The following is a 17587-nucleotide window of genomic DNA, read 5'->3' on the forward strand; positions in this document are numbered from 1 at the left end:
ACTACCAGGGCCTGGTGCTTTTTTGAAGAAGCAGTTCTTTGACAGCTCTACTCTTGAAATTGGTATGTTGATATTTCAGCTCTTCTGTGGCAATTTTGGTAATTTCTATAATGATGATGTTGATGATGATAAAAATAATAAAGTTGGTTCTGTAACAGTCAAATCAAAGCCTCTGACTGTAATGACAGTATCAAGATCACAGGGTCCCATGAATCATACAATATAGATCAATTAGATGGCTCTTTTTTACATTTGCCTTCTTTAATTCCATCTAATATATATTTGACATTCATTTATATAGTTGCCTAGTGGGGATAATCTTTGAATAATAGTTTGTTTCTTGTTACTGGGGAGTAAATACTTCGTTGTACATATGTACCACAATTTATTTACCCATTCACTTGTTGATGGACATCTGAATTGCATTAGTGGTCTTATAAAAGAGCTTGAGGAAAGAACCCTGGTCCTCCTGGGGACTTCTACCATGGGAGGGCACAGAATTCATCCCTTTATGCCCTTCTATCTCTTTCATTATATGAGGACACCCATATAGCTCCATCTTAGAGGAACATGACCTCACCAGACACTGAATCTGCCAGCCCCTTGATGTTGGACTTTCATTGTTTGGAACTGTAAGCAATAACTTTTTTTGGGTGCAGGGGTGGGGGTGGTACCGGTGATTGAACTCAGGGGCACTGGACCACTGAGCCACACTCCCCGTTCTATTTTGTATTTTATTTAGAGACAGGGTCTCACTGAGTAGATTTGCCCTTTGCTTTTGCTGAGGCTGGCATTGAACTCGCTAACCTCCTGCCTCAGCCTCCTAAGCCACTGGGATTACAGTCTGTGCCACTGGCCTGGTTGTAAGCAATAACTTTCTATTATTTAAATAATACCAGGGCAAGGTATTTTGTTATGGTAGCAGGAACTAAGACAGGTTTTAATTTGCATTTTCCTGATGACAAACGATTTTGGATGAGCATTTTCTCATATGCCTATATGATATTTGTATATCTTCTTTTGTGAAATGTATATTCATATCTTTTGCCCATTTTTTGGTTGGATTGTTTGTCTTTTTATTATTGAGTTGCAGGAATCTTTATTCAGAGTGCAAGTCCTTGTTTATATAAGGTGTGTGTGTGTGTATGACAAAAATGTAAACATCTCTTCCTAGTCTGTGGCTTACCTATTTTCTTGATATGTGTATTTTTTATGAACATAAGTTTTAAATTAAAAAAAATTTAGTTGTAGATGGACACAATACCTTTATTTTATTTATTTATATGTGGTGTGGGGGATTGAACCCAGTGCCTCATGCATGTTGACAAGCGCTCTACCACGGAGCCACAAACTTGGCCCAAGTTTTACATTTTGATGAAGTCTATTTATCAATTGTTTTTAGGGTCCATGCTTTTTGATTCCTTTCTAATAAATCTGTGCTTATCCTAAGACTGAAAACATATTTTTTTCTAATAGTTTTATATCAATTTACTTAGGTCTCTGAACTCTTCCTTAAATTGAATTTTATATGTGGTGTGAGGTAGGGATTTGGTCCCTTCTCTATCTGTCTCTCTCACACACACAAATTCTGATACCATTTGTTGCACCTTTGTCAAAAATCAATTAGATGGCTTTTGATAATTTTCCAAAGTTGAATATCCCACGTAAAAAAATGTGCTTGCATTCTGTATAGTCTTTATCTACTCAAATTGGTATTCAGACCAACAGCATCGTTTGGGAGCTTGTCAGAAGAAATACAGGGTCGGGCTCTGCTCTGACCCCACATAAGCGCCCGATGATTCACAGGAACATTTCATTTTGAGGAGGAATGGTGTAGTATGTTTTTGAGGAACGACGGGAAATATCTTCATGACATTTGCTGCCTCTTCCAGTCTCCCCATGCCCTGCAGGCTGCGAGGTCCTGTCGACTCATTTCCTCTCTGTGACATGCTCTACTTACTCCTAGATTGAATCTCTGGGTCCACCCCTCCCAATAGGTGCGGCGTCGTTCTCTGTTCCTTGGGTTGAGGGAAGGGGACACACCCCCTAGCCCACTCCTCACTCTAATATCCTCGACCACCTGCTCATTCACCCAGCAGTTCCTGTTCTCTCCATACACATCCTTCCACCCCTGAGCCTCAGTTTCCTCAATTGTAGAGCCAAAATAAGGATGGTCTCTATCTCTCAGATGCTAATGTGATGTTAACTGATCTGAAGAGCACCAGGGGCACCGAGTCAGCAGAGAAGTCGGCGGTAATCACTGCCATTTCAGAACTCACCCCAGGAGAAGCCCCTGGACTCCAGTCGCCTTTTCCACGCAGCCCCACCCCCTACACCCAGGCGGTATCCAACCCGCCTTCTTCCCAGCGCGGTTTCTCCCTCCCTTCTCCGCGCCGCCAGGGTAGCGAGCACCGATAAATCTTTCCCAGCACGTTGCATTGTTACAGCGAGTTGCCCTCGAGTCTGACCGGCCCCCCGCCCATGCTTGGGTGTTCTTCAAATCCAGCCTCTCTTGCCTTGATCGCCTTTGAAGCCCCAGCCCCTGGCACAGTGCCTGGCACTTGGAGGGCGCTCAATAAATGTTTGCAAAATCGGAATCTCTGTGGAGCAGGTGTCCACCCCTCCACTCGCAGGGAGCGGGGTGCGTGCTGGCGGTGCGGGCGGAAGGGAGGCTGGCTGCGTGCCCAGGCGGTGGCTCCTCGGGCTCGCGGAGGCGGAGGGGAGAGGGGAGGGGTCCGAGGCTGCGAGCGGCGCCTGGGCCGCGGGGCCGCGCTGCCACACGCCGGGGCCGTCCGCGCCCCGCCCCTCCCGGCCCCGCCACGCCTCCGCCGCTCCGCCGCCCCCGCCCTCGAGGCCAGCGAAGGGAGGGGCCCGCGAAGGCGGAGCCAGCGGCGGCCGAGGCTCGGGGCTNAGATCCTGGCGCGACGAGGTAGGAGGCGGCGCGGGCAGCAGACAAGGGAGCGGGCGCGGCGGAGGGAGGGTGGGCACAGACCGTCCCTCGTGTGCCCCACAGCCTAGCGGCCCACTGGGCCCCCAGCTGCGGGGCTCTGTCCCCGGCCCGCCGTCCCCAATCTGCCTTCTCCCGGCTCCCACACCCCGTGCGTCCTGTTCCATCTTCGCCGCTCCGCATCCTCCGAGCGACCCCCGGATTTCTCCCCGCTCCCTGTCCGTCCCACAGGTTCCTTTGGAAAGCAAGCTGGAGTCTGTGCTTAGCCTCCTGGGAGAGTAGGGGGGCCGCAGCGGGAAGCAGCCAGGGGGTGAGTCCGGAGTGGTGGGGAGGGGGCTGGAGGGCCTGGGTACCATTCTTCTGCCTCTTAGTGTCACTGGTGCTCAGCGCAGCGGGCTGGCTCCATGTTTGCAGAATGAATGAATCATGACTCTCCTTGTCCCCTTCTGAAAGAGGACTTTTTGAGGTCCACGTGCTGCAGAGTACCCTGGGGGGGCCTCCTGAGATAGAGCCCCCCCTTCCAGCGTAGTAGAAACCAGACTTTCATTTCTCCGCCTCCTCTCTGCGTTCCATTCTGGAGGCTCCCTTTAGGTTGGGGCTTGGGGGTGGGGAAGTTAAGAGGGGGGCGCTTGTAGGCCCAGCTCCGTACTTGTTGAAGGGGGTGTTGCTGCAGGGGACTTGAGAGAGGCCTCTGAGAAGGTAGCAGTGCTGAGGGAGCTGCTGCTGGGAAGAGCACCTGCTGTCAGGCAGGGCCACCCCCAAAGCCAGCCTGGAAGAGCCAGTCTGGGCCACAAGTTACTTTCGGAACCCCTCCGAGCTTCTGTTTCTTGATCAGTAAAATGGGAACATTAGTATCCATTCCTGAGGGCTTTATGCAGATTCAGAAAAATGGATATGCAATTACCCAGCAGAATGCTCGGCACTGGGAACACCCAACACATCTTAGTTTTCTTTCCTTCCTCTCTGAAAAAAAAGTGAGCAGAGTTTTTGATCCTTCTAACCCCAAATCGGTCATAACAGACCTAGGTGATGTATAATCACTGGTGAGTGAATGTGCTACTCACCTGCAAACCCCCCTCCCCAATCTGCAGGGAGACCTGGACCTGCCAGGCACAGGCATGCCGGTGCTATCAGAGGACTCGGGTGAGTGCCCCCACCCGGCCTGGGCTGGCCACAGCCCTGGAGACAGGAGCCTTCCAGGCAGCCGAGCTGGAAAGAGACCAGGCTATGCTGGTGTGGCCTCTAGAAGCTGCCCTGCCTGCAAACCCAGCGAGGTCCTTAGGGCAGGGATGAAGTGCTGTCTGAGGGTCCAAAAACAGGGTCCTCAGGGGCAGGAAGTCCCCCCCACCTTTATTTGTCATCCCTTCTTTTTCTTATTCCCTCCTCAGGTTTGCATGAAACCCTGGCGCTGCTGACCTCTCAGCTCAGGCCTGACTCCAACCACAAGGAGGAGATGGGTTTCCTGAGGGACGTTTTCAGTGAGAAAAGCCTCAGTTACTTAATGAAGGTGAAGTTCTGTCTGGGCATGCCTCCCCTGAGGGAGGGTTTTCCTGTCTGCCTGTGGCCCTTGAGATCATTGGAGTTATCCCCTTGTCCCAGAAGCATCTTCACCAGCCCACTAAGCTGCCCCTTCTTATATGCTACCCTGTTGGTGACCTAGACTGACCTAGTCCTTGGTGTCCTCACAGCCATGGGTGGGGAGTATGGTATCCAGGGTAAACTGGAAATCAGGTGTCTTTGCAGATTCATGAGAAGCTTCGCTATTATGAGAGGCAAAGTCCAACCCCAGTCCTGCACAGCGCAGTGGCCCTGGCAGAGGATGTAAGTCCCAAGTTTTTCCTTATGGTATCAGCTGCACTCCCCATCCTGTAGAGCTCTTTCCTCTTCCTTGGTCACCATTGCTTAGCTTAGGGACATGGGGGATCAGGAGCCCAAAGTTGAAGAGGCACCTCCCCACTTCCTCCTCTTCCTCTTCCATGGGCCTCCTGGCAGGTGGGGAGGAACTCATGAGCCTTGGATTGGGCCAGGAGACATGGTGACATGGTGACACCTGCTTACTGTGTGTCTGGAGCAAGCCTGTTTCTCAGCATTGGGTGACAGCATTGGATCAGAGCAGCAGTTCCCCACTGTTCTGAGAACTGGGGATATGAATACGTCAAATAAGCACCTTGTATTTGTGCTTCAGGAGGCCAACATGAAGTCCGAAGGTCAAGGGACTTGTAATGTGTCCCTACTAAACGGCTCAGGATTCTTATGCTTCTCAACTTATTGCAGTCCTGGTCCCTGGGTTGCATGGGGAAAAACTGTCCTGGTTGATGACTAAGATCATCAGCTCTGAAATGACTCACCCGACCCCAGGAGCTGGCCCTGTGCAGCCTCCTGACTATGTCAGGATCTATATCCCCCGTACCTGTCTCCTCTCTGGAGTGTGATTAATAGCATGTTAGATCACTCAGTGCTCAGGCTCAGCACTGCCTTTACCACTAGCACTTGTCATTAAAGCAACTTCTCTGAGCCCCATTTTCCTCATCCATAAAAGCATAGCAATGAGGGTACAGACAGTCAAGGCCAGGTTCAAATCCTGTATGACATGTGAGGTTTGTGACCTTGGGCAAGATAATCTGTCCAGGCCTCAAAGTCTCATCTGTTAAATGGCAAAAGTGTACCCACTGCATCTAGTTTGTTGCAAGGGTTAACTGGGGAGATGCACATAAAGCAATAGCATACAGTAGGGGCTTACTAAGTCAGCCTCTAGTAGGATTGCTTCTAGACCTGCTCAGGTTCTCCTGATCCCTGCGTGCCTCAGTCCTGGGCTGGTTGAAGGTCTGATGTGCTCCTGGGTGCTGAAGCTGTTTGGGGGTTGTGGGGGGGGACTGGGTTTTCCCTGCGGGACTCCCCACAGCCTTAGGCAGGGGCACCCCAGCCTGCTGTGGTGTTCCCTCTCACTGTCTTACAGGTGATGGAGGAGCTGCAGGCCGCCTCCGTGCACAGCGATGAGCGGGAGCTGCTGCAGCTGCTGTCCACCCCCCACCTCAGGGTAGTCATGCCGAAGTCCCTGGCCACCCACGCATCGCATCTCCGTGTCTCCTGGGATGGGGGCGGGAGGGAGCTCTGGGTCCTGAGGGGTCCTCAGCATTGGTATCTGGGGTGAGAGTCTCTGTGGCCTGAGTTCTGAGGCCCCCTCAGCCCCTTTCCCCTGACCCCTGTGAACTCTAGGGCCAGCCCTTCTTTTCTCTTGCTTCCCGACAGGCTGTGCTCATGGTACATGACACAGTTGCCCAGAAGAATTTCGACCCTGTTCTGCCCCCTCTGCCTGATAATATTGATGAGGATTTTGATGAAGAATCAGTGAAGATTGTCCGTTTGGTGAAGAACAAGGAACCCCTGGTATGTGGTGTCCATCTCTCGTCCCTGCCCTTTCTCTGCACCTTATCCCCACCCAGAAAATTGTGAAGGGACCTTCCTGACATCCTCAGGGTATGTGATGGCTGCTTCATCAGACAGGGTTGCTACCAGTGTCCAGGGCACCCCTTTATCTGAGTGGATACAGCCCCCCTCCACAACTGTGGCCAACCCACTTTGTGCAGTAAACAACCTACACATCTGTATGGCATGACCCTGATCATTATGCTCTGAAACAGAAGTTGCCAAGCTCAGCCCAAGGGCCAAATCTAACCCATAGCTTATTTTTATACTTTTTAATTTTTCTTATCATGGTTGTGCTTATTCATACCAGTGGCAGAATTGAGTGGCTGCATCCAAGATTGTGTGGCCCCCAGAGCCTAAGATATTTATATTTGGTCCTTTATAGAAAAAGTTTGCAGTTCCCTGCTCTGAGTTGTGAGGTAGCACAGGGCCCCGTCCATTCCTCCAGCTGACAGTTATCTTGCTCCTGGTTCAGCACTGATTTACCAACAGAGGGACAGGGTTGTTTATCAGATGGAGGAAAGTGGAAGTCCACAGCATTGAGGACCTGCCCTACAGAATACCACAGCTTCCGTGCTCAAGTTTCACTTTTCACCCACTGACCTGTGGCGAAACATATCTGCAACAGGCAAAGGTCTTTTCTTTGACTCTGTTTGCTCATCTGCACAATGGGGCCATCAGCATGGACTTGGTAAACATCCTGGGAGCCCTCCTATGCAGCCGCTGAGATGGAGGCTGGCAGTTCAGAGCTGAATAAGTGATGGAGAGCTGGCAGGTCTAGGGACAAGAAGAGAGAGGTACTTACTTAATGGATGGCTTCTCTTGTCAGCAAGAATGATCTTCTGTAATTCAGATAGGTGACATGAATGAAATTGATACTATGTCTATGGGTACAGCCGATAATAAGTGGTTAACATTTATTGAGCACTTACTATGCAGTAAGTGTCTTGCATGCATTCCCTCCTGGAATTCTTGCAATGACCCTGTGAGTTAAATGCTCTCCCATATGACAGAGGAAACAGGCTCAGAGAGGATAAGGGACCTTCCTGCTAATGCCACATGCTTATTTTGGTCAGTGGCCAAGCTGCGTTCAAATCCAGTGTTCTCAACTCTCCACCTCACTCTTGCCCTGGCACCGTCCAGCTCACCTGGGCAGGAAATCAAGGCTCATTAGAGCCTTTCACATCCTAGATGTCATCTCTACTGAGCTTCATGGTCCAAGTCCTGGTCCTGAGGCTCTGGTGGAGGCATGATTGGTTTCTCTTGGCAACAACAGAAGGAGGCCCAGGAACACTGTGATTTGTTTGAGGCAGGTTGAGAATTTGCTGGCACATGTTGTCCTCATTATGAAGTGTCTTTGTGAGTGGCAAGGGCCGCGATGTGATAGAGAAAGCTTTGGATTCAGTGTCACAAAAAGCTTTCCATCTTTCTGTCTGTGTGACCTTGAGGATGCTTAATTTTTCTGAACCCCAGTCCTTCATCTAAAAATATCACAGGGTAATCGTGCTTTGTAAATTGGGAAGTGTGGTGCTATACTAATGGGAGATGTTGGTTTTATTGAATCCTAGCATTGGGAAGGTCCCAATGGCAGGTGGCAGGATAGAAGAGGCAGTTGGGCCCAGAGGGTTGAGGTTGAGGATTGGGGCTACCTCTTAGGAGCCTACCTGTCTGTCTCCAATGCAGGGTGCCACCATCCGGCGGGATGAGCACTCGGGGGCTGTCGTGGTGGCAAGGATCATGCGAGGGGGCGCAGCAGATCGGAGTGGTGAGTGCAGCAACATGCTGCCAGCCTGGCTGAGGTGGCGGCCATTGTCCCAGAGCCTGCCCCTTTGCTCCCAGGGCTCCCCCTACCTCAGGTCTCCTGTTTGGGGTGTGTTTTGCTTTGGGGAGTAGGGCTGAATTCCATCTCCTTCCCAGGCCCAGTAGAAATTTTAATTGAAAACACAATCGGCCTGGGGTCCTCTGGGGCAATCAGGAAAGGTCTCATATGTTGGCTTAGTTAAGCCCACAGCATGGGCTTGTAGGGGGTTTCCTAAATGGGGCCAGGCATGGCATTTCCTGTCACCTCCAGTTGCCTTGTCAAGCTGCTCTTACTCAAGGGAGAGTGTTCATGTCCACATTTGTTTGGGTGGAAAACAAATGGAGAATCAGTGGTGTGTGGAAGAACTACTGAGCTGGGAAGTGAACCCCTGGGGTAGGGGGATCATTGTATTTAAACTCTGGGGGATCCTCACTGTGGAGAGTCCTGGACTAGTGCTTGCCATATGAACCCCCTGAGCATTGGGGTGACATGCAGACACTGAGTCAGGAGCGTGCACTTCTGACCCCTCCTGAGTGCTGCTGCTGGCCACTGCCCACTGGGAATAGCAAATAGGGTCTGAATATGCAGGGACACTTGTCATTAAAGCAGAGGCAAATAGATGGCTGTATCTAACACTCTGATGAGATCTTTGCTGTGGCCTTTAAGTTTCCTTGTTAAGATTTAAGAAGGCAGCTAGGCACGAAGGCACATGCCTGTAATCCCAGTGGCTCAGGAGGCTGAGGCAGGAGGATGGAGAGTTCAAGGCCAGCCTCAGCAATTTAGTGAGACCCTAAGCAACTTAGCAAGACCCTGCCTCTAAAACATAAAAAAGGGTTGGGGATGTGGTTCAGTGGTTAAGTGCCCGTGGGTTCAATCCCTGTACCCAAAATAAATAAATAAAATTTAAAATAAAATTTAGATAAAAACTTAAAATAAAAAATAAATAAATAAAATTTAAGAAGGCAGTTCTTGGGGTGTGTCTATAGCTCAGGAATTTGAAGAATTAATGATATCTTTAAAGAAGAAGAGGTGGCAGTAGAAGGAACCCAACTTCCTATACCAAAATAATAGTGTCTGCATACTGGCTCCGTTGTTTCTTAGCAGGGTGGCCTTGGGTAAGCTGTTTTATCCTCCTGGGTCTTAGCTGCCTGCTTGTATATTGTGGATGTCACCCAGTGACCATGAGACTTTGATGCTGAGTGCCTAGCACTTAGTAGGATTCAGTGTGTCCCAGCTCTGTGCACTGTCTAAACGTTGAGCCTGCCTTGCAGTACATTCCTCAGTGCCCACAGCTCCAAGCTCCTGGGCGGATCCCCTTCCTGTCCTGATGGTCAGTCCCTGTGTCTCCTAGGCCTGGTCCACGTTGGAGACGAGCTCCGAGAAGTGAACGGGATCGCAGTCCTACATAAGCGGCCTGACGAAATCAGCCAGATTCTGGTCTGTGTAGCTACACTACGCTGCTGGGATATTGGGGGTGGGGGTGTCTTCAGAGACCTAGAACAGGTTGCTTCCCAGAGCCAGGGCAGATTCTAGCTCAGCCTCACTGTTTTCATGAGGAGGCAGCAGGCAATGTGGCCTTACAGTGTGCCCAGATGTTGAGGAGTGAGGTGGGGCTGGGAGACAGCCTGGCAGGCTGTGCCTTCATCTGACAGCATGCTTCCCTCTGGGTTTCTGGCTTTGGGGACAAGGTCTCTGTCTGGTGGGAGGGAAGGGGGCCTCCCAGAAAGGTGGGAATGGCAGCAGAGACCTGTCTGGGGAGATAAAAGCAAAGAGGGAAGTACTAATTGGGGAGCAGCCCCAAATCAGGCAGGACAGAGGAAAATAAAACTAAAGTAGGTTATTAAAATGGCCCAAGAGGAAAGCAAGATGGGGAGCTAATAGGGCCCAAGAGGCCATGAATGGGAAGATTGGGATTCAATGTATGTCATGCCCTTGGGTTCTCATTTAAAATCTCCCTGTGTCCTGTGAAAATTTTTAAGTTTTGCCTTAGTTAATTTGGGGCGCCATCCTAGAAGGGTGGGCCGCGGGGAAGAAGGTCATGAGTCTGACTTTCATTCTGTAAGTCAGTTCTTAGAACTGGGAAGGGAGACTGGAGCTCATGGGGGGTCAGACCTGCAAGGAGATTGGCCTCTGTTCTCTCTCCCTTCAGGCCCACTCCCAGGGATCCATTACCCTCAAAATCATCCCAGCCACCCAGGAAGAGGACCGCTTCAAGGAGAGCAAGGTATGGGGAGGTGGGATCCTGGAGCATGCTCTGCTAGGGGCAGGGTGGGTGTGCTGGACCCAGGCCAACGTTTTGACAGTCACTGGGAACAGATTGTGCACCTAGTTGAGTAACCTGTGCCCAGCAGAAGACTTTAATTCAGTCACAGGGTGATTCACTTGTTTGTACCCTGCCTCTTTTTAAACTGGATCTGTCGCAGGTTGGAAATAAAAGACAGGGTTACTTTAATTGAAATAGAAACTCAGGGCCATCAAGAGAAGGAGAAGGTACTAAATGTGCTGGATTCTGGACCAATGAAGTAATTGCCATTTGTTTGATTATTTGTGAGCCCACCTGTGGAGGTCACCTCCTCTTTTGCAGGGCACTCTGCCAAATGCTGGGGACAGGGACAATGAGTAGCTTCGAGGGTTCCTAGTGCAGAAAGAGAGTCCGGGGAGTATATTTAATTGGCATGTGACAAGTGCTTTGGGAAGAGTCTGACAGAGGCACCTTGGAAGGGTCACAGTGTGGAGGTTCTGGGGGTGGGGCTGGAGGAGGGTGAAAATGACTAGGGCTTTGGAGGGAGGGTCAGGCAAAGGGGTCTGCTATACAGGAGCTCCATGAAGTTGTGGCGGGGAGCATGTTTGGGGAATGGTGGGGCTCAGGGGCCGGGTGGCAGTGGGTTTTGCTGGGAATGCAAGTTAAGCTTGTGTGAATGGCCTTGAATGCTTTGTGAATGGTTTTGGCATAATTCCTGCTTCATGTGAGCACCCTTAGAAGCTGACCCTGAGCCTGGAATCCCAGGTACTCCTGAGGCTGAGGCAGTAGGAGTGCAAGTTTGAGGCCAATCTCAGCAACTTAGCCAACTTAGCGAGACCCTGTCTCAAAACTAAAATAAAAAGGGGGGAGGGATGTGGCTCAATGGTTAAGTGCACCTGTGTTTAATCCCTGGTGTGTGTGTGTGTGTGTGTCTCTCTCTCTCACACACATACACACACATACACACACACACACACAAGCTGATTCTGACAAGGATTTAAATGCAATTTTTCTTTTTTTTTTGTGGGTGGGAAGTGATCCCAGGAAACTCCAGTGAGGGGGTGGGGAAAGGAAGGCCACCAGTCTGACATGGGGTATGTTACCCAGCAAGTCACCACTGTGGGCAACCAGAGCTTAATCCGGCTGGGGAATTCAGGGATCCCCTGTAGAATACATGCTTCTGTTATCCAGCTCAAGTGCCCTGGGGAGCTAGGGAAACCTAGACTCCAGCTCCTGCGGGGCTGCACCTGGGGATTCATTCTTGCAGTGTCTGTCTGCTGAATTAGAGAAAAGCAGGCGTTCAGTGGCCAGAGGAGGTTAAATCCTTAGATACAGGGGCTGGGAGTTGGAAGTCAGCCCAGGGTGCACTGAAGTGGTCTAGCCCTGGAGTGGGGGAGCACATCCAATAACCCAAGAGAGAACTCTGTAGATGGTAAGAAGTTCTTAAGGGTGTTTTAGGAAGGGAGCAATCCAGCCATGTTTGTGTTTTAGAAAGCTCTTGGCAGCCAGTGGAGGAGCGTGGAGTGGGTGAGACTGGAGGCAGGGAGACCTGGTAGGAGGTCTTGTAAAAGCCCAGTTGAGAGAATATTAAGGCTGGAACTGAAACCGGTCAGAGCACAGTGTCCCAAGCCTGTAGTCCCAGCTACCTGTGAGGATGAGACAGGACCATTGTGAGTTTGAGGCCAGCCTTAGTAACATAATGAGACCCTATCTCAAAAAAGAAAAAAGAAAAAAGACATGAGCTGAGGTGGTGGTAGAGGAGCGAGGAGGGCATTGCAGTGATTTCATAATACATTTGGATCTGAACCTCCTGGCAGCCAGGGCAGAAAGAAGATAGTGAATTACATGTTTTCCATCAGTGAATGGAAGAAAGCAGGCCGGTCCTACCTCTGCTTTGGGGACTAAGTACATGAAAAAAGGGACAAAACAGCTTCTGGCACAGGGGAGATGTCACTAAATGCTTTGATGAATAAGGATTTAATAATGGACAAGGTCTTCAGTGGCAGTGTTTTTACAGCAAGTGAAGAAATAATCTTTACATGGCTGTTTCTTATTTGCACCCTTGGATTAAGTCCCAGGGTATAAATATCACTGACGGAAGGAGAGTCTTCCTGGGACAAGCAACTGTGGTCCCTGTTTGCAGCTTTCGAGGACTCTAGCTTGATATAGGAAGAGAACTTGGTTTTCCTGGAGGACAGAATGAATAGCCTGTCCCTTAACTTGTCCCTCCTGTAATATTTCTTCTTGATCCAAGTGTTTGCGTTTGAGTATCCACTTAATTAAGATTACATCTTTCTGGGTGCCTAGGGCCCATGGAACATCTATGGCTGGATGCGGGGTTCTGCCCCCACAAAATTTGGTCAGAAATTCTTATTGTTGTCTAACTGAATCTTTTCTGGTTGGCACATAAAGGAATGTAGTTTGGATCTGTCGAAGGAAGACCTTTGGCCGTTTTGGTTTGGTTTGGTTTGGTTTTTCTTTCCATTTGCTGTTGAAGTCATTGGGCTCTAATGGTCTAGAACTCAAAATACTTAAAATAAATCCATGCCCCTGGATTATAGAAGAGAACAAGTAAGTATGTGTTGTGTCCTCACACCATCTTCTCCAGAGAGGGGACTCCAGGGCAAGCAGGGATTTGGGGCCTCTCCAAGTGACAGATGAGGCAGGGTTGAGCTGTAAAAAATGTGTCAATTATCCACCAAGAAGGGGGTTGGTGGGGTTGGGGTGCAGCTCAGTGACAGAGAGCTTGCCCAGTGTGCTCAAGGCCTGGGTTCCATCCCAGCACCCTCAACCCCCACCCCCACGTGATGGTAAAGAACAGCACTTTTGTTGATATTTGTGTTTTTACCAGAACGTCTAGATTACCTATTTAACAGATGGCTGCTGACTTCATTAGGAGCAGTTGGTGTAGTAAAAATAACCGTGGAGTTTCAAATTGTGCTTGCCTTTACTTTTTGTCCCCAGGATAAGTTGTTGCCTTATGTATACACTACGAGGTTATTATGAGGACAGTAGATCCGGTAACTGTGGAAATGTTTAGGTTGGAAAGAGAAATTCAGTCATGGGGCCCATTTGTTAATTTTCCAATTCTTGATGGATTTCCTGGCTGGAATGTCCAAAATGGTTGAAGAACAATGAGAAAAATGTGCACAGTGTGTTGCTGATTTGTTTTCTAGTGTCAAGGCCACTTGTTCCCCCTCGGGAATGGTTGCCATCATTTGGCTGTCACTGGGGCATGGCCACCTCCATCCACCTCTGCTGGGGCCCTTTCCCTGCAGGTGTTCATGCGGGCCCTCTTCCACTATGACCCTCGGGAGGACCGGGCCATCCCCTGCCAGGAGGCAGGCCTGCCCTTCCAACGCAGGCAGGTCCTGGAGGTGGTGAGCCAGGACGACCCTACGTGGTGGCAAGCCAAGAGAGTGGGGGACACCAACCTTCGAGCCGGCCTTATCCCCTCCAAGCAGTTCCAGGAGAGGTGGGTCTGGGGTGCTGTCATGGGGTGGTTCTGAAGTGGCCAATGGCCCAGTTACTTGACAAACCCCTAAGTTTCTGCCACCAACAGCCAGAGGGAGCCACTGAATATTGTTCCTTTATGTAAGTATCAATTGCGCTTGTGTCTCTTCTTCTTGTTCCCCAATTAATGGTAATGGCTGAGATTTAAGTGAATGCATGGATATTTACATTATTAAGCTAATGTATACAGTTGTCCCTCAGTGTCAATGGGGATTGGTTCCAGGACTGTCTGTGGATGCCCAAATCAGGATATGCTCAAATCCTCATGTGAAATGGTGTAGTACTTGTGTATAACCTATATAATCCTCCTGAATACTTTAAAGAATCTCTAGATGACTGATAATACTTAACACAGTGGAAATACCATGTAAATCATTGTTGTACTGTATTGTTTAAAGAATAATGACAAGAAAAAGTCTGTAATGTTCAGTGCAGACACACCGTTTTCAAATATTTTCAGCCTGCAGCTGGTTGAGCCTGCAGATGTGGAACCCTCGGGTGCAGCGGTCCAGCCGTATTTTACAATACATCCTTAGAGAAAGGTTAGAAATAAAATATGAACATGCAGAAGAGGAGGACTAAGAAAAGAAAATGATCCCAAATCTCATCACCATATAAACAGTACAATTTATTTCCTTCCCGAGTGTCACATACAGGATTTGGGGTTTTGCTTTTCTTTTCTTCCTTTATTTTTAATATTTATTTTTGTTGTAGTTGAAAATACCTTTATTTTATTTATTTATTTTTATGTGGTACTGAGGATCGAACTTAGGGCCTTGCACATGCTAGGCAAGTGCTGTATTGCTGGGCCTCAACCCCAGCCCTTCTCTTTTCTTTTCTTTTTTTTTTTTTTAATTTTTTTTTTTTATTGGTTGTTGAAAAACATTATAAAGCTCTTGACATATCATATTTCATACATTAGATTCAAGTTGGTTATGAACTCCCAATTTTACCCCAAATACAGATTGCAGAATCACATCGCTTACACATCCACATTCACATTTTTACATACTGCCCTATTAGTAACTGTTGTATTCTGCTACCTTTCCTATCCTCTACCATCCCCTCTCCCTCCCCTCCCATCTTCTCTCTCTACCCCATCCACTGTAATTCATATTTCTCCTTGTTTATTTTCCCATTCCCCTCACAACCTCTTATATGTAATTTTGTATAACAATGAGGGTCTCCCTCCATTACCATGCAATTTCCCTTTTATCTCCCTTTCCATCCCACCTCATGTATCTGTTTAATGTTAATCTTTTCTTCCTGCTCTTCCTCCCTGCTCTGTTCTTAGTTGCTCTCATTATATCAAAGAAGACATTTGGTATTTGTTTTTTAGGGATTGGCTAGCTTCACTAAGCATAATCTGCTCTAGTGCCATCCATTTCCCTGCAAATTCTATGATTTTGTCATTTTTTAGTGCTGCGTAATACTCCATGGTGTATAAATGCCACATTTTTTTTATCCATTCATCTATTGAAGGGCATCTGGGTTGGTTCCACAGTCTAGCAATTGTGAATTGTGCTGCTATGAACATCGATGTAGCAGTGTCCCTGTAGTACGCTCTTTTAAGGTCTTCAGGGAAAAGTCCAAGAAGGGCAATAGCTGGGTCAAATGGTGGTTCCATTCCCAGCTTTCCCAGGAATCTCCATACTGCTTTCCAGATTGGCCGCACCAGTTTGCAGTCCCACCAGCAATGTACAAGAGTACCCTTTTCCCCACATCCTCTCCAGCACTTGTTGTTGTTTGACTTCATAATGGCTGCCAATCTTACTGGAGTGAGATGGTATCTTAGGGTGGTTTTGATTTGCATTTCTCTGACTGCTAGAGATGGTGAGCATTTTTTCATGTACTTGTTGATTGATTGTATGTCCTCCTCTGAGAAGTGTCTGTTCAGGTCTTTGGCCCATTTGTTGATTGGGTTATTTGTTTTCTTATTGTTTAATTTTTTGAGTTCTTTGTATACTCTGGATATTAGGGCTCTATCTGAAGTGTGAGGAGTAAAAATTTGTTCCCATGATGTAGGCTCCCTATTTACCTCTTTTATTGTTTCTCTTGCTGAGAGAAAACTTTTCAGTTTAAGTAAGTCCCATTTGTTGATTTTTGTTATCAACTTTTGTGCTATGGGTGTCCTATTAAGGAATTTGGAGCCCGACCCTACAATATGTAGATCGGAGCCAACTTTTTCTTCTATCAGACGCAGAGTCTCTGATTTGATATCTAGCTCCTTGATCCACTTTGAGTTAACTTTTGTGCATGGCGAGAGGAGGGGATTCAGTTTCATTTTGTTGCATATGGATTTCCAGTTTTCCCAGCACCATTTGTTGAAGATGCTATCCTCCCTCCATTGCATGCTTTTAGCTCCTTTATCAAATATAAGATAGTTGTAGCTTTGTGGATTAGTCTCTGTGTCCTCTATTCTGTACCATTGGTCCACCCTCCTGTTTTGGTACCAGTACCATGCTGTTTTTGTTACTATTGCTCTGTAATATAGTTTTAAGTCTGGTATCGCTATACTGCCTGATTCACACCTAACAAAAGAGGTGAAAGATTTATATAATGAAAACTACAAAACCCTAAAAAGAGAAGTAGAAGAAGATCTTAGAAGATGGAAAAATATACCCTGTTCATGGATAGGCAGAACTAACATCATCAAAATGGCGATATTACCAAAAGTTCTCTATAGGTTTAATGCAATGCCAATCAAAATCCCAACGGCATTTCTTGTAGAAATGGATAAAGCAATCATGAAATTCATATGGAAAAATAAAAGACCCAGAATAGCAAAAGCAATTCTCTTTTCTTTTTTAACTTGATATTTTGACATTAGCATTTCCCATGTTATTACATATTTTTTGTAGTGTGATTTTTTGATTTAGGAATTTCCTCAGGAGGTATTCATTATGAATTGGGCTGGCCCTGTGCCAGGTGTGGAGGCTGCTGGAAGGTATGGCTTCCGTCCTGGTGGAGCTTATGGTGTAGCTGGAAGGTCTCTGTGATGGTGCAGGAGGAGGACGTGTTACTCTGTAAGTTCCTACCAGGAGGTTGCACCCTCACCAGGCCCAGGGCAGACCCTGAGATCTGAATTCTAATAAAAATTCACATGGTTCTGAGGTGTTAAGGTATGAGAACTGCTGCTGTGTTTCCTTGGGGGACCCCCAGACCCATCTATGTGTGGCTTCATGGGTCTTGGCAACATGGTCACTGACATGGGCTGCATTTAAATGTGGGCATCCAGATACCTCCAAGAGCCCTGGGCGTTTCCTCAACTCAGATATGGTCTTGGCCTCTGCTTTTCCACTGACAGCCATCTTGGTCAACTCTAGGGCTGAGCTCTGTTCTGGGAATTTGGGAGTTGTTTTGTTTTTTCCAGCTTTCTCAGGGATGGGGAGGCTGAGTAAGTGCCCACCTGTAGGACCCAGACCTTGGTTGTCCCAAGTTTTCCAGAAGACTCTCATCACCTGCTCTTATAAGTATATCCCAGCTCATGGACCCCCATCCTCTTGTATCCCTGCAGACGTCTAAGTTACCGAAGAGCCACAGGCACCCTGCCAAGTCCCCAGAACCTCAAGAAGCCCCCCTGTGAGTAGATTGGTAGGGATGGCACTTCAGGGAGGGACTGGGGTTAGGAGTTGGGCACTTTGTTCTGGGAAGAAGC

The 17587-nt window shown here is 48.2% G+C and overlaps 1 protein-coding gene across 2 annotated transcripts in view; it reads left to right on the forward strand.

Moving 5' to 3' along the window:
* The first annotated feature begins 2751 nt into the window (after positions 1-2751).
* The window catches only part of Mpp3 (MAGUK p55 scaffold protein 3), a 28693-nt gene continuing 13857 nt past the window's right edge, over positions 2752-17587 (forward strand). The window contains exons 1-12 of one of the 2 annotated variants that reach the window (XM_048790595.1): positions 2752-2929; positions 3179-3257; positions 4039-4090; positions 4336-4454; positions 4691-4768; positions 5904-5984; positions 6197-6334; positions 8057-8138; positions 9526-9611; positions 10324-10398; positions 13695-13891; positions 17447-17511. In XM_048790595.1, the coding sequence (XP_048646552.1) occupies positions 4066-4090; positions 4336-4454; positions 4691-4768; positions 5904-5984; positions 6197-6334; positions 8057-8138; positions 9526-9611; positions 10324-10398; positions 13695-13891; positions 17447-17511 (946 nt within the window). In that variant the 5' untranslated portion in view covers positions 2752-2929; positions 3179-3257; positions 4039-4065. Of the gene's footprint in view, positions 2930-3178; positions 3258-4038; positions 4091-4335; positions 4455-4690; positions 4769-5903; positions 5985-6196; positions 6335-8056; positions 8139-9525; positions 9612-10323; positions 10399-13694; positions 13892-17446; positions 17512-17587 lie in introns of those variants that run through there. The other variant, XM_048790602.1, reaches the window with a different exon arrangement.

The sequence above is a fragment of the Marmota marmota genome, unplaced genomic scaffold (assembly GCF_001458135.2).
Source record: "Marmota marmota marmota unplaced genomic scaffold, marMar, whole genome shotgun sequence".
In the NCBI taxonomy this organism is placed as follows: domain Eukaryota; kingdom Metazoa; phylum Chordata; class Mammalia; order Rodentia; family Sciuridae; genus Marmota; species Marmota marmota.